The sequence below is a fragment of the Lampetra planeri genome, chromosome 13 (assembly GCF_965212315.1).
Source record: "Lampetra planeri chromosome 13, kcLamPlan1.2.h2, whole genome shotgun sequence".
In the NCBI taxonomy this organism is placed as follows: Eukaryota; Metazoa; Chordata; class Hyperoartia; order Petromyzontiformes; family Petromyzontidae; genus Lampetra; species Lampetra planeri.
In genome coordinates, this window is record NC_136119.1 from 12054004 (window position 1) to 12081859 (window position 27856).

The following is a 27856-nucleotide window of genomic DNA, read 5'->3' on the forward strand; positions in this document are numbered from 1 at the left end:
TAGGCGAATGAGTCATTCCGCAAGTAAAACCGTGAATTAATGACATTTCTAAACGCAGTTGAAACGCTCATTGGCCTGCTACATTGCAGTTGTATTCAAACATATATTGCCGAATAGGTGTCGGAGCAGAAACTGATTTTCAGAAGCTTTTCAGAAAAGCATAAAGGGTGCTGTACTCATTCACACGTATAGGTGTAATGCGATTACCGTAAGGCTTTCCAATCTGACAAAAAATGTAAAATGTCACTGCAATTATCTTTCGAGGTGTATCTATTTTAATAAAGCATCTTCAGTTGAATTGGCATGTCCACTGTGACCTCGTTAATGCACTGTGCCAGAGCTGTGTGAGAGACGTGTGTGAAGCAACTGGTGTGCACACAATGATGGGTTTGTCTAGAAGAGGCGTGGTGTCCCGTGACGGACTGCTGATTACATGTGAAAGTTCCACTTCAAACTTTGGCAAAACAACAAAAGGGCTGAAGTATGCTGCAGAGAGACATATCACCCAGGGATCTTGTTATGATAAGCAGATGCCTGCAGATAAATATACAGTACTGTGCATTAATATAGTAGAAGTACTATATCTATAGTAGATGTACTATATTAATATACAGTGTGTTCCAGATATCCCCTTTCACATTTGGAAGAAAGCCCAATACGCATAAATGGTGAAAACATGTGTTGTAATGAATGTCATTATTCATTGTGACGGTTAATATTTTATTCTCCAATCAGATTTCTGGAAGAAAAATATATAATGTCATTACAGAATAATATTAGCGTCATGCATTAGATATTTTTGTTCATTATTACACATGCCCCCTTTACGAATGAGATGGTGAATCTTATTGGCCTTTAACTTTTTAAAATGCCACTAAAAGGATACATACAGCCGGGTGCCCCCCCCCCCCCCCCGTGTGTTGTTCAAGCCACTCTCGTGCGTTGTTCAAGCCCCTCTCGTGCGTTGTTCAAGCCACTTTCATGCGTTGTTCAAGCCACTCTCGTGCGTTGTTCAAGCCACTTTCATGCGTTGTTCAAGCCACTTTCATGCGTTGTTCAAGCCCCTCTCATGCGTTATTCAAGCCACTTTCATACGTTGTTCAAGCCACTCTCGTGCGTTGTTCAAGCCACTTTCATGCGTTGTTCAAGCCACTTTCATGCGTTGTTCAAGCCACTCTCGTGCGTTGTTCAAGCCACTTTCATGCGTTGTTCAAGCCACTTTCGTGCGTTGTTCAAGCCACGTTCATACGTTGTTCAAGCCACTCTCGTGCGTTGTTCAAGCCACTTTCATGCGTTGTTCAAGCCACTCTCGTGCGTTGTTCAAGCCACTTTCATACGTTGTTCAAGCCACTCTCGTGCATTGTTCAAGTCACTTTCATACGTTGTTCAAGCCACTCTCGTGCGTTGTTCAAGCGACTCTCGTGCGTTGTTCAGGCCACACTCATGCATTGTTTAGGCCGCTGTCATGAGCTGTGCCACTCTCTTGCATTGTTCAAGACGCTCTCGTGCGTTGTTCAAGCCCCTCTCGTGCGTTGTTCAAGCCACTCTCGTGCGTTGCGTGCACGCAGCTTCGTTCTTCGGAGACAGCTACGTGGAGCTTCTGCTGACCGAGGCGTCTGACCAAACGGAGCTGAGTCTGCGCTTCCGTACGCACCAGCGGAACGCGCTGCTGTTCCTGGCCGCAGGCAGCAGCGACTACTGCCTGCTGGAGCTACGCGCCGGGCGCTTGCAGGTGGGCGCCTGGGAGAGTACTTTTGTTTCACAGGAAAATAAACGAATTTGTACGTTGCTGTTGTTGTTCTTGCAACATCCCGAATATGCTGGGATTACACTGCTCAACACACTTTTTCTGGCATAAGGTATTCCAACGGTTTTAATGTAATTTTGTGGTGCTGATTCCAAATCTGGCATCAGTTTTTGTCTATCACATCAGGTTTTTTGAGATATCAAATATTGCATTTTCAATAAAAACTGCAGAAGAAAAATATTAAATAAATGTGGATATCTACATAAAATGATATTATAAACACACTATCCTAAAAATACAGCACCATATTTTAACATTAAAGCAGTCACTGACTCGCAACAACTTGCAATCATAAGTGACAGAGTTAATTTTGGGTAAAATCAATGAAAATGGGGTGTGCCGATAGCATAAAAATGAGATGTGATAGAGCAAATCTGAGATCAGATTTGGAATCAGCACCCTGAAATTAGTCTAAAACAGCTGCAACAGACCATAATTTTTTTTTTTTGACCAGTGTAATTTGGTACTTTTTGCTTCAGACTTTTATAATGTGCGTAATATTTTCGGCCACGTTAAATTACAAAATCGAGGGGAGTAATCTTTATTACATGTGTAGTGAGCAAATGAGTTAGCCCACCCACAGCAGGGGATCATCTTTGTTTCTGCAGCACAGCACGATATGATGAACTAATCTAGCACAAACATCTGGGCTGACCTAATGCACTGGAAAGCTGTGAGTACCGGATGACAGGTGAAACCTTGTAACCGATCGAGGGATCACTGCACGCCTTAAACCACTTGTTTTAACAACTGTAAGCGCTTTGTTTATCGTTCGTCAATCACTCTCTTCATACTGTTTTAAAACACACACCTTGAAATACGATTCAAAAACGGCATTTCAAGCATCAGCTTTGCATTGTCCACCATCTGATCTCTCACGAATAGATCGTTCGGATCCCAGAAAATGGGTTGCCTTTCATCTCTGTATTCACAGATTCTCTTTGAGGGAGAATAACATGCTTAATGAAGATTAATTGTCCTTTAAAATAAGAATGTTTACATATTTGAAAAGGCCTTCCCGTACCGTATTTGTCATGGAGAGTGTTTGACCGTACTTTACCACGCTGATCAACGTGGACAGGTGATGCTGTTGCACAATACTGCTTAAAATATCACCATTGATGTTAGCCATGGCCTAGACTCGAACTTAGCTCGCTGGATTCATAGGATAGGGCGCTAACAATCCAATTACCAACATTAACATGTAAAGGTGAATCTACAGTGGTGTTTAGTGGCAAAGGCGTTCCATCCTTACACTCGCAGAAAGTAACATCTTTAATCGATGGAATAGCAATCCACAGTCGAGGGAGAGTCAGTGAAAAATAGGCCTCCATAACATTGACATTGTTGAACCTTTGCGGCGAACTCCCGCTGATCTGCAACTGTATTTTTAGCCAGTGAGTTAAAAATAACCTATGCACACTTATTGGCAGGGACACATGTTCGCTGTCCACTTTTCAAAGGCATATGCCAAGTCCAGGGGGTCTGGGATACAACGGTGACAAACTGCAATACTGTATAGTCAGTATTGTAGATATTGTTCATTTGAAACAGCAACGAAAACACACACCTCTGCAGTATTAGGGATTGGATCGTTGAACTGGCATTACATCTTTAATCAATTTACTACACTGATGCTCTTAACGTTTTTTTTTTGCAATCTACGTTTAATGCTTTTTTCCCCATTTCCTCGTATGTTTTGCACGGATGCAGCTGCGAATGGAGCTGGGCTCCGGAGAGGGCATGCTACGGACCGAGCCTGGCGTGCGCATGAATGACCTGGAGTGGCACCGCGTGAGAGTTCAGCGCAAGGGGGAGGCGGTTACCATGACGGTGGACGGCCGCGCACCCAGCTCAGCGCGCCTCCCAGGTCAGCTGCAGGAGCTGAACATCCAGCACGGCCTTCTGCTTGGCGGGATCGGCAGCCTGGAGCGGCCCTACCTCACCGGCCGCGGAGGCGTGCAGTCCTTCAGGGGCTGCGTGGAGGAAGCGGTCTTCAATGGGCACGACATTCTGGCGTCCCTGCGGTCGTACGCCGGTCACAAGACGGTGCACGAGGTCTCGGCAGGCTGCAGCCCTGAGTTTGAGGCCAACCCCGATGATGCCGTTAGCTTCTTCAGCCCGTGGTCATACTTGGCGTTCCCACCCGTCTGGGGGGACAGCGGCAAGGCGGTCTTTGAGTTCCAGGTGCGCGTGAGTGTCAAGAGTGGCATCTTGCTCTACCACTTCCGGGCGGGCAAAAATCCTCCGTTTGCAGCGCTCGAAATACGCGAGGGCCGCTTGTGGTCACTCCTCAACGTCGGCGAAAGAACCGTGGTCATGAGTCCCAAGACCATGGTGAACGACAGCCGCTGGCACCACGTCCATTTCGCTTTCACCGCCCGGCACGTCACGTTGAGGGTGGATAACTATACCGTGACAGAGAGCTTCGTGGTGGTTGACACCCGCAAGTTCCTGGAGCTGCGGCGCAGCGGCGAGCCCCTGTTCGTCGGCGGCGTGGACTCCAGCACGAGAGCCGAGGCGCGGAGGAACGGCCTGGTCTCGCTGAGGGGCGGCAGCAGCCGAGGAATGGGCGGGTCGCTGCGCGGCTGCTTGCGCGACCTGAGGGTGGACGGGGAGCGGCGGAGCCTGCAGGACGTGCAGGTGTCCAAGGACATCGCCGTGGGCTGTCGGGACGGCGTGGCGACAGCAGCCCCGACCGCCAAACTCAAGGCGCCCGTCACGCCGACAACCAAACCACGGAGAGTTAAGGGCACCACGAGGCCGACTGCGCCGCCGACAAAGGCGCCAACGACCACTGTTGCCACCACGGCTGCCGCTACTTCCACCACCATTAAGCCCACGGAGCCTCCTCTTCTGCTCCTGCACGAGCTGGAGTTACCGGAAGGGGGGAAAGCAAACTTGAATTACAAAAATATCAGAACGAACGTGAACCTCCAGGCACTGGGAAATCGACCATCGCAGTTGTTCTTCAGAGTTTTGAGCGGGCCGTGGCACGGCAAGATTAAGGTCAGCGGTGCCGTGCCAGAGACTGAGTCAGATGCACCGAGCGCAGGGCACGTGGTGTTCAACCTCCTGGATGTGTCTCAGGAGCGGGTGGTGTACGTGCACGACGGCTCCGAGGCCCCGGGTGACACGTTCACCTTCGAGCTCTACGTGACCGGCAACAGGAATAAAATGCCCGACGTCGTCCTCAATGGACTGAAGGAGCGGTACGTCTTTAACATAACCGTGTTGCCGGTAAACGATCCTCCGGAGTTGGTGCTTCCAACCGGGAACCTGTTCACGCTTGTGGAACAGAGTAGGAAAAAGCTCACCCCGGACGTACTGCAAGCCATCGACGCGGACACAGACGCCGCCGAGCTGAAGATCTCCGTCCTGGGCAACTTGAACGCGGGAGCCGGTCACCTGGAGAGCACACGGGAACCGGGCAAGGTCATCACATACTTTTCATACGCGGACATGCGGGCGGGGGACGTGTACTTTGTGCACCACGGCTTGATCAGGAACTCGCGGATTGCTTTGCGCGTGAGCGACGGGGAAAAGGTGAGCAACACCGTGGTGCTCCGGCTCCTCGCTATCCCCGGTGAGTTTGGCGTGGAGAACAACACCGGGATATCCGTGTCGGCGCTGGAAGGATCGGCGTTGATTCTCACCGCAAACCTCTCGGTGCGCACCAACGCAGCGGACCAGGACGTGGAGATACAGTACAGCGTCACGGAGCTGCCCAAGCACGGGGAAATCCTGCGGCTGTACGAATCCAACGGGAGGTGGAGGAGGGCCGAGTCGTTCACGCAGCGCGCGATGGAGAAGAAGCACGTGAGCTACGCCCTCAGCGATGGCGCCAACATCGCCGCCGGCGTCACCGATCGCTTCCGATTCAAGGTGTCCGTTTTCGGAAAGGTTTTGGAGGAGCCGCAGGAATTCGCGATCCGTGTCAGTCCGGCGAAGCTCAAGGTCGTGAACAACAGGTCCTTGGAGCTTGACAAGGTCGAGCGAGCGCACTTGACGCAGAAGAACCTGCAGACGCGAGTGGAGGGGGCCAAAGTGAGCGACGCAGACATTAAGTACGACATCATTACCCTGCCCGCTAAAGGTCATTTGTACCTGGGAGACGTGAAGTTGATGGCCAATGCGTCGTTTACGCAGCGCGACGTGAGGAGTGGAAGCGTTTCCTACTTGCTAAAGGAAAGAGCCAAGTCCGACATGGAAGACATCGTATGGTTTCACGTTGTGGCCCAGCGCCTCAAGTCCAAATTGCACAGTTTTCGTTTCACAATAAAAGCCGATTCCGAGGCAATTGAGGTTACTAACAATGGGCTTAGCGTCGTAGAAGGCGAGGGAAAACTTATTACGAAGAACGAGCTGTTTTTGAAAACCCTAAACACACAAAACTTTCGCTACCAGATTAAACAAAGCCCAAGGCATGGAAAACTTAAGAAAATCAACCTCTCCGACTCTGCAGATAGTAACGACAACGTAACAACCTTCACAAACGAGGACATAGTGAGCAAACGGCTCATGTACATCCATGACGATTCCGAGACCGCCGAAGACCGGTTCACTTTCTCCGCCACTCCCACGGACCTGAATTTCTCGTCAGCGTTCAACGACGCCTTCAACGTCACGGTGCAGCTTCGGAACGACGAGAAGCCCGCCCGCACGGTGGACCGCGTGCTCCGGGTGGTACGGAACGGCCACAAGCTGCTCACCCTCTCCGACCTGGCTTACCACGACGCCGACGTCGACTCGGACGACGCCGCGCTCGTGTACACGAGGCGCGGCATCCCCAACGGCGAGCTGGTGGCGGAGGACGACCCCGGCAAGAAGCTCTACCAGTTCCGCCAGGGAGATCTAGCGGAGCGCCGGGTGCTCTTCGCGCACCGGGGCGCAGACCAGGGTCGCTTCGTCCTGTGGGTGTCGGACGGGAAGCACCAGGTGACCGCGCTGTTGGAGGTCGCGGCGAGCGAGCCGTACGTCCGGGTCAACAACGGCACGGGCCTGCTCGTGCGCAGGGGACACTCGCGGGCCATCGCCGCGGCGAACCTGAGCGTCGACACCAACGTGGACGTGCGGGACGACGGCGACGTCGCGTTTCGGGTGACCGAGTCGCCGATGCACGGGCGGCTGCTGCTGGACGGCCACCCGGCCGAGTCGTTCACGCGGAGCGACCTGCGGATGGGTAGGGCGACGTACCGGCACGACGGCGGCCGCGGCGGGCTGCACGATCGCTTTCGATTCGTCGTGGAGCTGCGAGGGCACGGCGAGGGAGCGGAGATGCGGGTGGAGGGCTCCCTGTCCGTTCGCATATTCCTGGAGAGCCACGAGAAGCCACCCGCCGTCGTGCGCAACGCGAGCCTCGTTGTGGGAGAGGAGGAGCCCGTGTCCATCGGCAGCGCCAGCCTTCAGGTGCGGCGGCGGTGGCGATTGCTGCAGCGATGCTCCTGCAAAGTTCAGCACGAGCGTCGGTGCAGGGCGCAGAGATGACAAAGTGTGTGTGATATTCATCGGGGCTGACGACGAAGCGATAGCGCGTTTTACACTTGTTGCAGAGATTCACAGATCGATGCCAGCAGCCGTCCTGGTCAATTTTGTGGTTTCATGAACCAAAAATACCACGCTGTCTGCTTCACAGGGTGGAAAGAGAGTCAGCCATGTGCCAAATTAGGAAAATTGCCCACTAAATCCAACCCTCACCCCCTCTCCTCCCAGCAGTATAAACGGGTACACCACAGTCGGCCAGCAGCTCGCATGTGGCGAGATCAATTGTGGGCAGCGTGGAAGAGTTGCCAAAATGTCTCCCTCTAGTGGAGGCCCTCGTGCCAGCGGTGGCTTGAGGAGAGACATCTTACCTTTCCCTTCCACGCTTGGTCAGCGCGAGTTACACGCGCCCGTTGTCGCTGCGTTCCCGCGGTGCGGCAGGTCACGCACGAAGTGAGCCCGCCGGCCGAGTTGGTGTTCACGGTGAGGGAGCCGCCCCGGCACGGCTTCCTGCGTCGTCTGGTGGCGCACGGGGAGGAGGAGGAGGAGCAGTACGAGGGCTCGCTAGCGCAGCAACTGGAGGCTTTCACGCAGCTGGACGTCAACTTGAACCGCGTGCAGTACGTCCACACCTCGCCTGGACAGGTAGGCGCTCGCTCGCACCATTTTGAGTGACATTTTCCATTTCGAGGGCAAGGCGGCATTTCCACCGTCGTAAGTCTTGACTCCCACCAAACCACGAGGTTCGCAGGTTTAGCTTTCCTGAATTTGGCATTCGATGGCTTTCTCGTGGTCTCGCGCGAGCAGAAATAAATGGCAACATTTCTAGGTTGGATCAATCCCTCCATGGTACGTATACGAGCGTTGTGATATACAGCCGATATATTTAATATTCCGATGTCAAGCATCCAGTGATTGGTGACTGGTATCGGGTGAGTGGTGAGGGTCAGCTGGGTTGATGACTGGTGAGTGGTGAATTTCAAGTGAGTGGCGTGTGAGTGTTACGTGTCCACAAAATGGGGTGCCCTCGAGTGTCATATTTTATGAGGCTTCCCCATACCGTATGGCAATATTTCACCATCAGGAACCGGTGGTTTTTCACTTCATTTGACAAAATTCCAGCTCTGGGAATTAAAATATCAGTTTTACTGTCGTTCGACAGTCACCATTCCCATGGCAGGAGAGTCCGACGCGTACTGTAAACGTCCTTCAATGAAAATAATTGAAAGTCACAACCAAGTCGGTCGGGGATCACCGCTATAGCACCCTCTAGCGGCCTCACAGCCAGCCAGCCTTGGACTCTCCTCAATCTCCTCTTGCCCAGGGAGCTGGGCAACCTCCCGACCGCACACGTAATAATGCTACGGTCATTCTCCGAAGTTAAACACATTAACCACGTGTTTAATTAGCCACTATCAATCGGTAGCATCACGGTGGCGAGATGTTAACTACCTCACTTGTATACAGGAGGTCGTGGGTTCGATCCCGAACCTGACGCCTGTATATTTGGAGTTTGCGTGTCTCCCCATGGTTGCATGGATTTTTCTCCGGGTCCTCTGGTTTTTCCCTCGACATTTAGAAAAGTTTTGATTTAATGCTTTCGTGACTGCAGGGATTCATATTCTTGGTTCTTTCGGTAAAGTCACATAGAAGGGAAATAATAAAATAATAAAAATATAAAACAATAAAAAATTCTCACGACGTTTCGACTGCAACACAAGCAATCATCATCAGGTGTGAAATCCACAAGAAAAATTATTGCTGTGGATTTCACACCTGATGATGACTGTTTGTGTTGCAGTCGAAACGTCGTGAGAATTGTTTCCACAAGAAAATTTTCTTGCTGTGGATTTCACACCTGATGATTGCTTGTGTTGCAGTCGAAACGTCGTGATAATTTTTTATTGTTTTATATTTTTATTATTTTATTTTTTCCCTTCTACGTGACTTTACCGAAAGAACCAAGAATATTTAGAATTGTGTGTAGAGTATTTGGCTGCTATAAATTTCCACGTGATAAGCCACTTTGTTGAGCTATCATTTGTGACCAGGTCGCTTCTGAAAAATAGCTATATAGCTCGGTGGGCCTTACGTGGTAAAAAATAGTTTTATACCGGGGTTTATAAACCCGCAAACAACCGTCCGGCAACAGAATGATCAACATTAAAGACATTGGCGATATATTTTCAAAAATTCGTGTTTTTTTCCCCTCCCCTCCCCGCCCTACCCACCTACCCACCGACCTCTTGAACGGCCCCGCAGCTTAACGACAGCTTCTCCCTGGACGTGGGCAATGGCGTGTCGGCGCCACTGCCGGCACTGCTGGTGGCCGTCGACGTCCTGCCGCGCCTCATCCCCCTGCGGCTGCCGGGCGGCGGCGTGCTGGCGGTGCGCGAGGGCGGCTCCGCGGCCTTGCTCGTCACCGCCGACAGCCCCCACTTCGCGAGGCGTCAACTCGAGTTCCGGGTGTCGGAGCCGCCCAAGCACGGGCGCGTGGAGGGCGTCGACCAACCTGGAGTGGCCCTCGCCGCCTTCACCAGTCGGCAGGTGCGGGGGGCCGTTCCTCGGCGTCGAACCTCTCGCCGTGACGAGGCCGAGGTCGTCGAGGCGGGAAGCTCTCGGACGATTGGGCGCCTCGGTAGCTGGGAGATGTTAACCACCTCACCTGGTATGCAGGAGGAGTATTTGGCTGATATAATTATGCACGTGATGATAAGCCACTTCGGTGAGCTATCATTCGTGGCCAGGTCGCTTCTGAAAAATAGAGCCACATAGCTGGTAAATAAAAAAAGTAGTCAATAGCAACTTCACAACGTAGCGGTGCGCTAACCACCGCTCCATCGCCGCACCCCTGGTTTGTATCGGGAACGGTTGTCAGCACCGTCGGCCTCTGCGATGATGACCACGGCCACCCCACCCCCCCTCACCCCCCCCACGGCCGCTGCGTCTGCGCAGGTGGAGCGAGAGCTGGTGTACTACGTGCACGACGGCAGCGAGACCCGCGATGACAACTTCACGCTGGTGGCCGTCGACGACGAACTGCACAAGCGCAGCAAGCCGACGGTCGTGCCGGTCGCCGTTTCCGCCGTCAACGACGAGCCTCCCGTCGTCACCGCCAACCAGGTCCTCAAGGTGAGGAGGCGTCGTCGCGCGGAGCCTCGCGGGGGAGCTGGCCAGCTGCGTGAGTTCGCGGTGGCGTAGCCGCATGCTACTTGCTGCCGTGCCACTCGCTGGTGCTTTACGCGGCTACATCGTGCGGGATGTTCCCGAGAGCTGTGGATACCTGTTAGTGCTGTGAGGATTTCATTCGTGTCCTTCGATTGAGCAGATGAGAGGAGGATGAGTCATCGAGTATTTTGGTTTCGTTTTATGAGTCAATTTAGTATCAATTAACGGATCAAATTAATTGAATGGTTAATGAATGTCCTGCGAACGTAATACATCACACTTACGTAAAAAACGAATCGTCAAATTGTCAGGCGATTCTACCACCGAAACACCTCGGGTTCTGCTTACCGAGCCCCCAGCTGCAGAGAGAGAGAGATGGTGGCATGCCCCAAAAAGATTCGTTTGCCAGCTGTGGCTGGATAAACATTGTCTCGTGTTTTTTCTGTACGAATCGGTTTACTTTCTATAGAGGTTGATTTTTGTGGTTTGGCTAGCACACCAGACTTGCTCACCAAAGGTCACCGGGTCAATCACCTGGCATGGCATTTGAAACAGCGGTGCAAGTTTCTTCATTCCTCCCGCCTGCTACCCAGCAGTGTAAATGGGTGCACCAAAGTGAGTCGATCGGCAGGTTACGTGTGGTGGGGTAAAGTGTGGGTACTCCTACTTTCTCCAAGACGTCTGGCCAGCGTGTAAGGTGAAGCCAACACGGGGTCTCTAGAGCTCCCTCCAATGGAAGTCCTTCCACCAACGGTGGCAGCATGAGCAAGCAATTTCAGGGCAGTCCCTTCTCTTTTTTTGGAAATTTGTTCTGGTTTTTCCAGCGCTTGGACAATGGCGAACAAACCGGAGGTATTCGTGAGTGCGTAAAGTAAAAGTAAAAGCGCATCCAAATGCGTTGGCAGGTGTGGGTAGGCTCCGTGACGGAGATCACGTCAGCCGACCTGAGGACGGAGGACAAAGACACCACCCCGGAAGAGTTGGCGTACTCCATCTCCCCTCCCAGCAACGGCCTGGTTGCCCTGCGGGAGCGGCCAAACCAGCCGGTGCTCAACTTCACGCAAGCGGACGTCGACTCGGGCTCGCTCGTCTTCGCGCACCGCGGTGAGGCCTCCGCGTCACGGAACTCTGCGTCGCTCGCTCGCAGTGGCGGCACTTTTGACAAAAAATTGCTCCCAAGGCAAATTTGTAAACACACCGGGCCCAAATTGTCGTGCGATCTCGTTCGCCCATTTGCGACTGGGTCCAAAAATACATATTGGGGGGCTGGTGAGGAAGATGTTTTGCAGCTGCTGAATATACGGGGACTTCATGTGAACTGAGAGTGTAAAATAAGCTATGAGGCATACACATTAGAGGTAATACAATATTTTAATTTTTTTAAATGTTTTTTATTAGTCTGATCACATTTACAATTTCCCCACACAGACTGGCCGACCGGCCCTCAGAATGGACCGACCCTCCAGCCATTTGCTCGACGGACTGCTGCCCTATTGCCAGTGCGGGCCTGTTTGTCCTTTGTAATAATACTATTATGATGCGATTCCTGCAGAAATTCGCGTTCGATTCATATGAATCCCGCCTGGATGGTTCCCACAGGAATTGCGATTCCTCTCCAGGCGATTGCTCCATTAAAATCTGCATGAAATTGAATGGGATTCTGACAGGGATTCTGTCACAGAGGAGTCTTGTGCTACAAAGAGATGCTATTGCCAATGTGGTTGAGCTGAGCTTCGGCTATACTTAGATAAACATATGCCTTATTCCAGCTGGCCACTCCAGCTGGCTATGTTTCTGTACTGTACCCACGTGCTTTAATTAAAGCTTACATCGTTTTTTTATTTGATTTCATATCCTCACCTCTGCCATTAGGAGCGACCTCTGGAGGATTCAACTTCCAGGTCACGGATGGAGTGAACTTTGCTGCTCGTCAGATCTTCAGCATCACAGCCAAGCCGCTCGTCCTCAGTGTGGAGGTCAACAACGGACTCAGCGTCTATCCTGGTGAGGGCCCTGGCACGCTCGCGGAACTCTTGCCCTTAGTGTCGCCACATCCCGTGCCCTTGTGGACACGCGCGTCGCGTTAACGGTTGATGGCGACAAAAAATGATACGTTTTGTTTCGTTTATTTTCACACATATAGCAAAGTTCATCCGGCAGCAGCAGCAGCAGCAGCTTGATATTCGTGAGCAAATCAGGATTAAACAAATATTCGTCACATATGTATCGAAAATGCTTCAGTAAAATCAATTGTGGTATATAGAAAATGCCTGCCATTTATATTCCCCCGTTGAGCTGCATATGAATGTTGACACTTTGCTGCCTTCGAATGCATTTTTGGAAAAAAAGAAATGAGGAAGTTATCCAGATTTTTCTTTGCTTGTGGTGCGAAAACTCATTGAATCAAACAAGGCGGAAAGGAGATGTGTTGGCAGCGATGCACAATAACAAATAAAAAAAAATAAAAGTACTCGCTATGTTCACAATTAAAACTTAATATTAATTGGAGATTTATGTAATGGTCGTACATTTTAGACAATGGCTCTTCTTCTCGATAGAGAGAGGGCAGATACATTGACATATCACTGAAGGTCACACTTTACACTAATGTCTGTAAAGTGCACCCCCCAACTATTACTCGATCAACATGTCCACTCTCTCTGTTCCCAAGAAGAGCCTTTGACCATAACACACAGCTAGCCAATTCTGAAATACAAAACAAGTCTCACGTTCTAATTTTCAATGAGATTAGATGAACACATCAGAATCAGAATATTTATGTATCCTAGAGGAATCCGATGAGCTATCAAGCTCTTTTTCACAGATGTCCAGTCGCGACACGGGGTCAGAACGTTACAACAAATAGTACAAAAACACGATAGGAGCGCAAAGTACGCCTTTTGGCGTCCTCTGGTCTAGCACCGTTTGAGACGAGGCTCAAAAGAAAGCTGTCTCTGGTGTGCACCAATCAGTTTCAAGGACAATGCATATATTATCAGAGTATGTTTTATGTTTGCATTCTGACCACAAGCATTGTGGTTAATGCAGACGTGATTCCTTGTAAAAGGTTTCAGTTTGGTGTTTTAACAGCTTAACAACTGTTTTGTTGCCAGAAAAAAGGGGAAAAACCTATTATCATATTTTGGTACTGGCAAAGGAGATCCCATGCTCTGAACAAATCACTTAAAAATATACAAATGAAACCTAACCATTGTATCATCTTATCAGGTAAAGCCCACACGGCAGAGCTATCGAGCTGCACGTTCCAGGCAATTGTAAACTCAAGTCACGAGACGCTCTGTGCGTGCCTCTGCTTCTCTGTGTGTGCGACACTCCCCATCCAGGGTCCCTGCACGCTATCACTGAGCAGGACCTCAAGGTGGTCACCAACGACGACAAGTTCCCCAGCAACCGCTCCGTCGTCTACTCCGTGATCGACAAGCCCGGGTTGGGCCGCATCGTGCGGACTGGAGCCAACAACAACGCCACGGCCGCCGTAGACAACTTCACCCAAGCGGAGGTGCGGGCGGCTGCAGCACTCCACTGCAGTTTGACAAAAGCGTAAACCCGAAGCCATTTCTGCTTGGGCCTTTCGGGGCATAATTATTGGCCATTCAAAGTGTCTCTTTAAATTATGGGGATGCTGCATGAGGACATTTAGGCACCCCCCCTCCTTCCCCCAACCTCACTTTTTTTTCCTTCTCCTACAGAAGTATTGGAGCTTCGGAAGACACCACGGGGTTGTAGAGTTTGTTGAAGCAGTTTATTGAAACATGCGGGTCAGACCGGTCTCCATTGCACTGTAATCCGAAATGTGTTTGGTGCTGGTGTCAACCCCCCGTTCATATCCTATGTGTTGTGTACCTGATATCGTTTTGTTCATAAAATACTTTGGAAGAAAAAAAATACGGGATGCTGCCGCCGGTGTATCGGGTTAGCACACCGAACTCACAATCCAGAGGTGATGTCGCCGGTTCGATCTCCCACTGAAACAATGGGGAGGTTTCTTAAATGCCCCAAACACACATCCATCCATATCAATGGGTGCATAAACAGTCGCGTCACGTGTGGCGAGTTAAAACGTGGGTGCTGCCACCACCTTCCTCCAAGGTGTCTGACGAGCATCAAAGAGTAGGTCAGCTAACGCTCTATCGGGGGCCCTCTAGAGCCTCGCTATCTTGGAGGCCCTTCTGCCCGCAGTGGCGTGAGCAAAGACATTGCAGGGCTGCACCTTTAGTCTGTTGTGGGTGAAATGTCTCGTAACCACGTGGCAGTTTGTTCAGATTTCATTCTGCGAAAAGGCAACAGTACCGGTGTGATAACGCCCCGATCCATCTAGCGGTAGCCAAAGTGCAACTTATGTATGCACGTATGTTGAACTTCTTTCGCACCGTGCGTAGCCAACCACGCTGATCGGAGCGGCGTTTGTGATTGGCCAGGTGGCGGAGGGACTGATTGCGTACGAGCATCGGGGAGGCGACATGGGGCAGTGGAGCACCACAGACTCCTTCGTCTTCCAGGCTTCGTCAACGCCCTCCAAGCTGCCCGCACAGACCTTCCACATCAGCGTGTCCTTTGACAACGCGGCCGGGAGGAGCGGCGTGCTGCTCGCCAACACAGGTGACCGTCAGTTTAACACGTAGGCTTTCGCGACCAATATTATTCATAATCAACGTTTTTGGGTTTAGATCGCGTTATTTATAAATGTGTCGTAACCCTCCACCACCCGACACGGCCAATCAGTCTTTTGTCAACGTGCCACTTTTTTACTGATTGGCCGTGTCGGGTGGTGGAGGGTTACGACACATTTATAAATAACGCGATCTAAACCCAAAAACGTTGATTATGAACAGGTGACCGTGCGCGACGATCGCAGCGCGTTCACGCGAACACACGCCGACCACTGAACGATCCACCACCGTCGTGTCTCAGTAGCGGGGGCATATTTGGGCATCGTCGGAGCAATAAATAATATTCAGTTTTATCTCTATGGGACCTTTTCGCCAATGTCAAAGTATGGAAAATAATAATAGGTTTTACCCTATAGAGCAATAAAGCAGGTGTTAAGATGCTCAAACACCACTTTGATACCTTTTGCAAGGCATCAAGTCTGCATTGACCACACGTAGTACTTGTGGTGAACTTGCACACAAACATGCTCTGATAATATATGCACCAGATTTTCACTTTCTACCATCATCAGTCTTCTTTAGCCATGGTCAATCGACTGCTTTGTCAAGGCCTCCCCTTCCCTTAAGCTGTCATTTTATTTTCCGCAAATCCCATTGTAGACCGGGGCCAGAGACTTGTAAAATGTTCCCTCTGTGGAGCCCCGAGGATTAACAAAAACAAATATTGGGTGAAGAATAGAGAGACATTTTCAAAGAAGACAGTGAAGCCTCTGCAACACAGAAACACCCTCTGTAAAGTATGTAAAATTCACAATAGAGGTTCTATTGGTTAGATCGCGTAAATATATAAATGCATCGTTAAAACCCGCCACCACCCGACACAGCCAACTAGTAAGGGTTGTCAGGTAAACAGAACATGCCAATTAATTACATCACGTCCATCCATTTTAATCCTTGTAAGGACACATTTAGCTCTACTTGCGTCGCTCTCCAGAGAGGGCAGGTCCTTGTCATCGTTGATTGTTGCTCACGAGACGCTACGACAGAAAGTGCGCGAGACAGCTTTTGCATCGTGCTTGTTTTTGTCGGGACACTTTGTGCCTAGCGTCGCCTTTGCCACGCAGACCGCATTGTGTTCTGCATCCGGTGTTATTTTCCTCGTCTAAGCGCAACTGCTGGGTGCACGTTGGCAAAAAATTATACTTGCACGTAAAAAAAACCACCACGCCGTAGTGCGTTAAACGGTGTAGAGCGCAGGCGACAGGGACATCAACACACAGTCGCAAGATGTGCAACTGTCGTCAGAGATCTTAATGTGCGGTTGTGATCACTAACTCTAAAGAAAAGGAAGCCATGACAAGTGGCTTAGGACATTTCTCTAACTACTCTTTGGATCCTTGACACATTGCTTTTCCTTTGGCTGTTGGGACATTTTGCATTTACACCGATTCGTAAACAAGGTCTAATGTGACTTAGGCCAGGGATTTTTGTTTTCACTAATTATGTATAATCAGTAGCAGTATTGTTGCGAATAATAAGAGCAATTACTTAGCCATGGCACGAGCAGGTGAGTAATAATAGTAATGCTATTACTCGTAATTACCCTTACAATTTGTATTATTATTATTATACTGTATGTAATGGGCGAAGACCCCGGGGCCAGCCCAGGACACGCTCGGCTGGTCTGGGAACGCCTGGGAATTCCCCAGGAAGAGCTAGAGTCGGTGTATAGTAGTGTAGTGTATAGTGTGGTGTATAGTGTATAGTAGTGTATAGTGTAGTAGTGTATAGTGTGGTGTATAGTGTATAGTAGTGTATAGTGCAGTAGTGTAAAGTGTAATAGTGTGTAGTGTAGTAGTGTATAGTAGTGTGTAGTGTAGTTATAGTGTAGTAGTGTGTAGTAGTGTATAGTGTAGTGTATAGTGTAGTAGTGTATAGTGTAGTAGTGTAAAGTGTAGTCGTGTATAGTAGTGTATAGTGTAGTAGTGTAAAGTGTAGTCGTGTATAGTAGCGTAGTGTATAGTGTAGTGTATAGTGTAGTGTATAGTGTAGTAGTGTATAGTAGTATATAGTGTAGTGCAGAGGTGTGGACTCGAGTCATGTGACTTGGACTCGAGTCAGACTCGAGTCATGAATTTGATGATTTGCGACTCGACTTGGACTTGCATAACAATGACTTTGTCCCACCTATGAGATGTGGACTCGAGTCATGTGACTTGGACTCGAGTCAGACTCGAGTCATGAATTTGATGACTTGCGACTCGACTTGGACTTGCATAACAATGACTTTGTCCCACCTCTGGTGTAGTGTATAGTGTAGTAGTGTATAGTGTAGTAGTGTATAGTGTAGTAGTGTAGTGTATAGTGTAGTGTATAGTGTAGTGTATAGTGTAGTAGTGTATAGTGTAGTGATGTAGGGAGGTGTGGACCGCCACTACTCAAAGCGCTGCCGCCGCGACCCTCACCAGACAAACGGACTGAGACACGAGCGAGCGAGCGAGCGATAGTTTTTGGCAGTAATTTCAGGATTGACAATCCGCTCAATGCGTCTCGCAGCAATCACTTCTCCAGACCCAGCACCGTGTGGCGCTGTCCCACAGCAAATACTCTGAGATTTTTGTTACGTTCATGACGGAAATTGGGAATTTATTTGATCTCAGTTACGTTAAAACTGCATGTGCTCGCGATTTTAACTTGTGCATGTCACCAAATACAACAGCTACAACTTGCTTTTATTTGTATATTATAAACAACTATACATATTTTATGTATCTCTTTCACTGTATGGAATTGTCTATTGTTATGTTTATGGGTACTGGTGTGATGGTGCTTTTGTTTGGCAGATTTGTGCCAGAAGGCACCACGTGTTTACACAAGAATTACATTTACTCTGACCTGATTAAAGGTCCGGAGATTTTCATTTAATTCAAATACTATTTAGAAATATATCCTTGCACAATTTTAGTTACGAAAAAAATGATTAGCTTTGGTGTGCGCTCACAGACATGAGAAATGCAGAACGGTAGTGAGATGTTAACTACCTCGCTAGGTATGCAGGAGGTCGTGGGTTCGATCCCAACTCTGTTTGCACGTTTTCCCCGTGACCACGTGGATTTTTCTCCAGGTCTTCCGATTTTTCCTTCCACCTTTAGAAACATACGTTTTGAGTATTTGGCTGCTATAAATTTCCACATGATAAACCACTTCATTGAGCTGTCATTTGTGGCCAGGTCGCTTCTGAAAAAGAGCTACAGCTCAGTGGGCCTTACCTGGTAAAATAAAAAAAGTTTTTTCGTTTAATAGTTCGAACGTTCATCGCTTAAAACCATATGCGTCGAGAAGTAAGCCAACGCAAAAACCACACGTGCTCGACTTCTGCTCCATGCTCTCTTGCGCTCATCACTTCCTGTGCCGGGCATGAAACGCTCTGTCACGTGCCACCGTTATGTAACTGGAACATTTTCCCCTTTTTTGCTCAAGAGCAAAATGGGAGTTTTTTTGTATCGCGATTTTGTCAAAACTACAGCGATTTGGATTTTTACATATTGCATCTGCACGTCAAGAGCATCTTGACAAAATGGGACGCGATCGATATATAAAATCCAAATAAATAATTAGATACATCTTTTCAAGAGAAATAGAAAAAACGGATTTCGAATTAGCCCCAGGTTATGGCATGATTCATTTGCCAATGTTGGGTTTAATCTCGTTAATTTGTAAAAAAACATTTATGTATTTTTGATGGGTTTTGTTGTTGTAAAACGCACACGTAATACATTGTAAACGCATAACTTAAAAAAAAACGTACATGTAAATCGGCTGTTCTTCTGCAAGACCTCCCCACGTGGTATCACTGCTTTTGACGTCACACCAAGAAGACATGTGGAAATGCGACACTGCCCACTTGTAGCACAGGATCTCCAATGGAAAGGAGCATGGCACCAATGCTCGTTTGAGGATGGTGGCACTCTGAAAAGTTTACTCGGTTTTTGCCTCGCCACTTCACGCTCGCACGCGAACCGGGCTGCGTATTCACAGCGTTTTGTGGGGCTTTGTCCACACTCGGTGTCCTGCGCTCGCTAATTTACGTGCGACACGGTAAATATTATGAACAAGTTCGTCAGTCGCGAGAGTAACGCCAATGCCAAATGAAGGCAAAGAAAAAAACGAGCCTTCGTGCGCAGAAAATTGTTGAGCCTATTTGAGGAGACCTTGACCAGGAGCAGTAGTGGCAGTGAGTAAATGAGGGATGCTATTGAAGATAATTACGCGGGTTGTGGGCCCTTAGCCATGGGGGTTGCAAGCGATTGATCATCGCCGTAATGTGGGACGATCGCTGGGCATTCGAGGAGTCTGCCAATGCACGAATGCTGTAGATGTCTTCCAGCAGTGAGCTCCCTTTCAGCAATGGGTTGTTGAGCCAACCGTGAGTGGCTGAAAGAAATACCAAACCTCCTCTCGGAGGCCAAAACAATCCAGATAGGTGTGAGACCATTCAGTGCGGGTCCCTTCATGGAGGCGGAGAACGAGGTTCATGAAATATCGAGCAGGGGTGGGGGAGAGAATGGCAGCAGAGTTGATTTCATTGCGTCAGTTGTGATTTAATAAGTTCACCAGAAAGAGGGTTTATTTTGCAGCGCACAATTCAACCGATATTGTAGCCAAGAAGCAAGATCGTGGATCGCAAATAGCATCCTCAACCAGCATTCCCTGACGTTTGAGAATATCTCTTGCCTGTGGTGGTTTACAAAGGCAGAGATGAGGCAGCGACGAATTCTACAAAGCGCTGGACCACCAGGCAGTGTCGTTCCTTGCGGGAGAGTAGCCGACCTTTATCCAGACGATCGAGGGTCCTGTTACACCTTCTGCTGCAACCGCTAAATGATGTACGCTGTCCCAAACTGCCCTAAGCACGGCATCCCACCTTCACACGTGCAGCATGCGATGGTGCGCTTCCTTGGGGAACATTTTTAAACGTGTAAAGACACTAGTCGCTTCACTCCTCGTGTTCATTTTTCAATCTTAATCCACCAACGACGTGTTTGCACGAGGTCGGGTGGAAATAAAACACGTATATGTTTAGGTTTAAATGTAATGTACATTGAAATGTTAGAAAAATAATTAGTAATATAACGGTACGTCCGCAGTGTACAGAGAATGTATGTGAGTATGATTGTAAATGGAAGATACGGGATTTATAATATATTTTTGGGTGAGGCCACGTATGGAACTGTACTTTACTTTGCGATCGTGTCTCGCTGGATTGCACGTGTTAACACAGGGCAGGACTATTTTCAGCTGTTTTCTTGAAGATTGGAAACAGCTTGCGGAACCATATTTGTGACGGAGTACAGGCACATGTTACATGCACTTTTATTACTTGGACAATCGTGAGTGACTACAACCATCCATATATAACCCATTAATTTATACACAAAACAGCTCCCCTGTTGAGCCTTATAGACTGGAGGGCAGTTGCGAATAACTCGCCACAATTACTGCCTGTCTGACGGTGCAGTCTACAATGTGCCGGCTTCCTTCGTATCCCCAGTGCTGTTTACACACCGTTTAAATCGTCTAAGACTGAGTCAACCTAGGGGAGTCCCAGACACTATTTTACCCACTGACATTTGCCCTGGCCAGGAGTTTTAACGTAGGCGTCAAAATACGTGGCGTAGTGCGCTGGCACAATAAACGCGTGCCGTGAACACACGCACGCATACATCCACGTACTCAGAACGTAAAACCTGTAAACGGTGTAACATTCCAGAGCCAACACAGTCGTGCTGCCTGTGACGAAGGTGTCGCGTCCGCCACTCTTGAGCTACGTAACGTTCACGTAAACCATCGAGGGACACTTGTCGGAGCAACCGTGACTGCTCAAGTGCTCTATTGGGGTGTTTCTCCGCGGAAATGTGTTTCCCAATACACCCGCGTGTTCTTACGCTCCCTTTGACATCACGTCCCTCGTTGTCCACGTGTTGACAGGAGCGACGGTGGTGGAGGGCCAAGAAGTGGCGATAAACAAGTCGAACCTGGACGCCTCGAACCTGCTGGCCAAGCTCGCGAAGGAGCTGCGCGGCTCGCACGAGGTGTACCTGCAGGTCACCGTCCTGCCCCGCCACGGCTTCCTCTGGCTCGGCAGTTTCAACGTGACCAAGGAGAAGCCGTACGTCTCCCAGGCGAACCTCGACCGCCACGGCTTGCGCTATCGGCACGACGGCTCGGAGGACGCCCGCGACAACTTCACCTTCGTCGCGTTTCCCAACCCCAAAAACAAACGCGCCGGCCGACCGGATGGCAGCAGTGACGCCGGCGACTCGCTCGTCGTCGAGGAGGTCTTCCTCATCGACGTGCTGCCCGTCAACGACCGGGCGCCGGAGCTCAAGACCAAGACGCCGGGCTTGAGCGTCGTGCAGGGCTTCACCGCCACGATATCCGAGCGCAACCTGAAAGTCGTCGACCTGGATAATCCCGCGCCTGAATTAAAGTTTACGATCATCAGCGGACCGAACAACGGGCGCGTCGCGTTCAACGACAGCCCGAGCGTCGCCGTGAGCGAGTTCACGCAGGCGGACGTGGACGCGGGCCGGGTGGTGTTCGTGCAGGACGGGAGTCCCGCATCCGGCGTCTTTTACTTCCGCGTGACGGACGGCGTCCACCGCCCGCTCTTCACCCTCTTTAACCTGGCGGTGGAGCCGCTGTCCATCCGGCTGGTGAACCACAGCGTGGTGGAGCTCGTGCAGGGCCAAGCGACGATCGTGGTGACGCGCGGCCACCTCGCGGGCGAGACCAACGGGCAGAGCGCCGAGATTACGTACCTGGTCACGCGCGGGCCGCAAGCCGGCCTCTTGCTGCTCAACGGCAGCAGGGTGGACACCTTCCCGCAAACCGAAATCGACGCGGGCTCGCTGGCCTACCGCATGACCAACATGTCGGCATCCGAGGACGACTTCGAGTTCAGTGCCCTCACCGCCGAGAGCAACGTCACGGGCTTGGTTGCCAAGATTGCGGTGATGCCCCTGGTTAAGATTCCCGCGGACCTGGCACTACCCGCCGGAGCGGCCACCCCCGTGAATCTGGACATGCTGGACGCGCGAGAGCTGGCGAACCTGACGGGTCACATGCCGCACTACGAGGTGCTACGGCCGCCGCGGCACGGCCGGCTCACGCGCCGCTCGCTCCGCGGCAAGCGGGACGCACGGGGGGTGACGCGTTTCACCCAGAGCGACGTCGAGATGGGGCTCGTCCTCCTGGAAGTCGGCGACGTAAACCTAACGGATGCGCGTCAAGCAAACGATTCCTTTAGGTTTGTGCTGAGAGCAGAGGGGGTCCAGCCAGCGGCGGGTGAGTTTGCGTACAGCATAGTGCCTCTAGATCCTTCCGCAGTGCCCAATATAACGTCGCACCTCGAAGCACTTTCAGAACACGATTCGTCGGTGACCCCCCCTGTCACGGGAGGCACTACTGCCGTGGACTCGAACGTGGCCACGGAGGAGGCGGCGTTGCCATTCAATGCGACCGTGTCCCCTTACAGCGAGGCTCCGGCCAGAAGGCCTGCACCCCGATGGAGGAACAAAATTTCGGATCGCTGGGGCAATCGCAACAAAAACAGCAGTGCCGACCCCGACGACGCCCTCGACCCCAGCCCGTCGTCGTCGTCGCCCGATCTGGACTGGGCGGCGGCGGAGTCGGTGGACGAGGGCAGCGGCGGAAACCTGAACGTCATCGTCCCCGTCGTCGTCGCCGCCGTCGCGCTCGCGATCATCGCGGCTTTGGCCTTGCTGGCGATCGCCAGGAGGAGGAGCCGCGACGTCGCGAAGGGCTTCCGGGCTCTCAAGCCCAACAACCTGGGCCCGAGCCGCCTGCTCACAGTGGGCCACACGGAGCGGAGCCCCACGGTGCCCACCGTCACCGTGACGGCGCTCGGCGGCGGAGGATCGCCGTCCGCGGAGGCCGACATCGTGGCGGCCATGGTGGCGGATGCCCGGGCAAACCCGTCGCCACCCCCGAGTCCCACCGCCCTCCCGTACACCTGGTGCCACTTTAACGCCGACATGCTGCAGTACTGCCGAGCCACAAGTCCCTCGCTGCGCAAGAACCAGTACTGGGTGTGACGCGGGAAGGCGGAGCGTTCCGTTTCGGGGGGGGCGGAATGCGGGGTCGCGGCGTTCAACCCCGTATGCCCCCCTTTCTGGTGCGGCTCGACCGAGGTCGACCCGTGGAGGTCGCTCACCCCCACCTGACCCCCCCGCCCGCCCCGCCGTGTTTTCTCGCGGGCCGTTGAGAATGGGCGATTGCGTCCGCTCCGTTTGTTTTGTCTCGTGTAAATTGACCCGAACACATGCCGGGTGGGCCTTCTGCCTAGAGGACTGCTGCTGCTGCTGCCGCCCGTTGCGATTGGCTGGAGCCAACCAAACCAGCGGCATTACGACGGCCGCATATTAGAACGAAGCCTGTGTTTGTGCTTTTCTTTTGGTGTGTCTACGTTCATATCTCGTTGGTACCATTTCTCTTTTGTTTTTACATATATATAAACGTTGTGCAAAGAGCGTTTTGCCAAAAATACGGCCGTCAAAAAGGGCAGGAAAGAAAGAAAAGCGTTATAATTTGACCAGTGTTATCAGTGGCTGAATAGAGAGTTTGTACTTTTTTTTATGAAAGGTGCCACATTTTGAATTTGTGACAAACGTAATTACCGATATGAAGCAACATGTGTTCAACGAAACAAAGCTCCTTACGGATCAATGTTTTCCCAGTAAAATTAGTGTTGTTCGGGCCGACCTTCACAAGGATTCGCTTTACTGAGTATCATCAGCAGGGTGTTGCCTGTTAAATGCTACCGGATAGTATAAGAATATACAGCAAATACCGAGTAGCGTTTGTGAGCATTTTACAATACATTTGGAATCGTTTTTAGCATCACTGCGCATCAATATTGTCCCAACATTGGATTGCTCATCATCGTTATTGTTGACCTAGCGTTGTAGAAGAGAAGCGGAAACATAAACTTGGACTTCTTGTTGTTATTTTGGTTTGCCAGTCAACGTGGTCTTGGGCTAACCGACCGCATCCCATGTGAAAGCGTAATTTTTTATTACTATTTTTGTATGTGGATTTTAATCGTCAAGGTTAAGAGGTCACGATGAGCGGGGGTGACCGGATTGCTTAGAGGTCAGATCACTGAGCTGGCAACCACTGAGGCCGTGGGTTCAACTCCAGGCCTATGATTAAATCAGCTTCTCAAGTATAGAGAGTTGATGGTTCATGAGCATTACTCTCAGTTGAAGACAGGTGGGAAAATGCTGCTTCCTACCGTATGGACGATAGGTCACTTGAAGACATATCAGAGGTAGCTCTGTGGTAGCCACTTCCATGGGGCCGTTGTTGCACTGCTCTGCAAGAGATACAAATTTATGCCTTAATTAAAATAAGAGTTCATCATGGCCAATGCTGTTGATACCACCACCACTTGCCATTGCTTCTCTCCACAAGATCCCACTTCCCTTGCAGTGGTTATACACAACTCTTAAAGTATGCCACGATCTGGCTTGAGACCGTATGCTTTGTCTCCAGACTTTGGGTGCTCACTCTCATACCTGTCTCAGTAATCTGCCCTCCAAATATGTTTCTTTAATAATTGAATGCGCAATACAATTTTATGGTACTATACAATTTTAATGTTTAATGCAGCAACATAATGCCAATAAACATTTAGTGGGCAAGTAGAATTAGTTGGGATATCAGAAAGGTACTTTGACCAACATATCGACATAGTGTAGAAAATAAGTGTTAAATATTTAATCTGGATTTGTATATGTTTTCTACCCACATTTTGAGAATTATTTTAGAAACTCCACAGACGAAAACATGAATAGGCTTATACATTTCTGTCTTTGTTTATGCCAATACATATTTCAAATTATACTCTACGTTCCAAAAAAAACCCTCTGAAAAGGTAGTGAGTGAGTCAATGTTTATCCGTTAGGCGCTCGCTGTATACACACGAATATAATTCTCAGGTGATATATGCAATCCAGCATTGGCTAACGTGTGGCCGCGTGTGCTCTGGTAAACTATTGAATCGAACTACAGCTGAGCTATCCCGATTATGTCAATGATCGACTACTCCAACGATTATCGTGCGACTACTTGACGAATCGGATTACGTGAAAATATTTGGCGGAAAAACACTGTGGAAAGTAAGGTAGGTGACAGACTCATCATCAGCCGGGGGTTTCCTGCCTTCATTATGCTGGGTGTTTGGCGGGCGGTCAACTTTTTTAAGGGGCCCGAGTATAAAAGGGGCTGAAGACAAATTGTTTTGTCGTTGATGAACCAACTTTTGTGGCCTCATCGTCCCTAGCCACAAATCAACCCCAGCCAAAAGCCCCCTTGATTCTGACCCGCAGATATACCTGTGGTTGGCCAGGCAACACCACGGCCGACGAAATTGAAGCGGGACGCAAGTTTTTTCTCTCAGCGGAAATGTTTATTTCGGTGCATAATTATTTCAAGGGTTATAAAAACCAGGCTCTCTTCAACCGCTTACGTTCCACTCGGAATGCCTTGAGAGTTTCCTTTGTTACACCAGTGTTTTTATTATTATGTAAGATGTCTTTCAATAATACCACTAGTTGTTCCCTACGAAGGGAGAGAGCATGACTATGCACGGATCTGTATTGCATATGCCGTGGTAGGATGCTCAATGCACGAATTGGCGGTGTCATCTGTCGTTACATGCTGTGCTGTGCTTGTCACGTTCGGGCTGTAGTTAACCCCGGGGTGTCTCTGCCACGACTTGTATTGGCTTCAAAATGTGCTTTCAACAGCCATTGTCGACACACTTGGTTTGTTTTATTTTTTTTCTCACGCACGGCTGCCAGATACTCAAATTCAGGTCGAGTCGGCCCAAGGAAACGGCCCCACGCCAGCTGCCAATTGCCGCTCGTTCGCTAGGGGCCGGTGTGAGGTCGTAGTTCAGCGATTAGAACTGCCGCTTCACACTCGCCGGTTCACTCACCCCAGTTTGTTGGCATTGGTGGTAGCGGGAAGCTACGGGGTAATACGTTTGCAGCCAGTTTCCAGTGGTGCTCAATTAAAGTGACTCTTTCGTCGTCGAAATCAGTGTTCCTTTATAGGGTGATCCATTCCTAATGTGCCACAACTGTCCGCCAAGAAGGGAGGTTACCTACCGGGTGCTGTTAACGACAGAGAAGGGTTCACGGGCTGCACAAAGTTCCATTCATTGGCAACCGTCACAGCCAAGTTTCCAAATGTGTGCGTTATCCCATTGAAGGGTGTGCCACGTTATTGTACGCGAAAAATAAGAGCATGCTCATTTGACACCGACACTATATACAGAACGAGGCAGTTCCATTTGGGAACTAGAGTTCAATCGCTAAGTTTTTATCACTCGGTTACAATGATCGTACCGACATGTATTCACGGCATACGCACGGCCCGCTGTATAATATCCACACGCTGCTAGATGGAGGCCCTTCACACGGCTTGAGACTGTGGAGATTGTTTGATCGTACGTCGCGCGGGCACATCAGCTCGGGTTGGTGAGAGGGGCTGTCCGGCCGGGAATTCGAACTCGGGGGTCATGCGCTTCAGGATTGAGTGCGCCAATCACTGCACCACCGCCCAGTCTCGATAAAGGCATTTGTTTGATTCCGATAACCGGTGCTGTATTATGCAATCGTTATGCAATGCAGAGATTGTCTTTTAAACATTTTAGGGAAACTAAATATTTATAAAAAGTCGTATCCACATATTGTTCGGGTTATTTTTTTTTACAATCATATAATATCCGGCCAGGGGCTTCTGTGACAAGGTGGTCTACTCACAATAGAAAGGTCAAGAGTTGAAGTCCCACTCGGTGGTCATCGACTCCACCCTTCAGTCTTTCAAGGTGTATAAAATAAACACCACTTTGTGGCTATTTAGCATTGGTTGTTTTATGTAGAGACTTTTCTTCACCAAAGGAATGTGGAATTTCCACTCTCGGTTTCAGAGCTGCTATAGGAGATGAGCACCCCCCCTCCCCATATACACACATTGTTGAATAAAGACACTTGGTTTGAAGAAACATGTATTGTGGATGAGTGCGTTGGAGCGTGATGAGCCGAGGTAATCCTTGGACTTCTAATTGTGAGGCACGATCCCACATTGCCATCTGCGCGGGTGTTGTGGATTCTGACATGGAACAAAAATGTACTTAACAATCACATCTGCTAAAGTGTTTTACTATCAATTGTCACCACTGTCTTGAAATTATCAAAGCAAATGATTAACTTTTTTGCGTATTTTCTTATACAATGTGTAAGCACAGTATGCGCTATGGAAAGTCCATAATGCTGATAAAATTGCGTGTTGCATACAGCGGTGTCAAATAATGTCACCTGTGGAGGCGGTCCAGTGGTCGTGAGTGGATATGCTCGGACAGAAACCTGCGCCCGAAGTTACAGTGATCGTTGGCATTTAAGGCTGCTGAGGTTTATCGGAGCTTGTGTCCTGGATACAAGGACGACGACTTCGCGTGTGAGAGTGGGCCAAGCGATTCAAGGGCAGCAAGACAGACATTGCTGATAGTCCTATGAGAAGCAGACCCATTAGGCGAGTGATCCCAACGGAAGCTTGGAGAGCGGAGAACCACGTGACCGAGCTGGAGTCAGGGACATCACGGAGGCATTGCAGATTGGCCATGAAGCTGCACAATAAATGTCTGAAGTGGAGTAATCGTTAGGTGCGCGTGGTGTGTGTG

General features: G+C 50.0%; 1 protein-coding gene across 1 annotated transcript in view; it reads left to right on the top strand.

The window, feature by feature from the left end:
• LOC144722073 (chondroitin sulfate proteoglycan 4-like) overlaps positions 1-27181 on the top strand; it is a 31657-nt gene extending 4476 nt beyond the window's left edge. Inside the window, exons 2-11 of the mRNA XM_078600188.1 lie at positions 1569-1732; positions 3521-7216; positions 7730-7933; positions 9551-9835; positions 10244-10420; positions 11362-11560; positions 12329-12460; positions 13801-13976; positions 14896-15076; positions 21076-27181. Coding sequence (XP_078456314.1) covers positions 1569-1732; positions 3521-7216; positions 7730-7933; positions 9551-9835; positions 10244-10420; positions 11362-11560; positions 12329-12460; positions 13801-13976; positions 14896-15076; positions 21076-23204 — 7343 coding nt within the window. The 3' untranslated portion in view covers positions 23205-27181. The remainder of the gene's footprint in view (positions 1-1568; positions 1733-3520; positions 7217-7729; positions 7934-9550; positions 9836-10243; positions 10421-11361; positions 11561-12328; positions 12461-13800; positions 13977-14895; positions 15077-21075) is intronic.
• Positions 27182-27856: the final 675 nt, after the last annotated feature.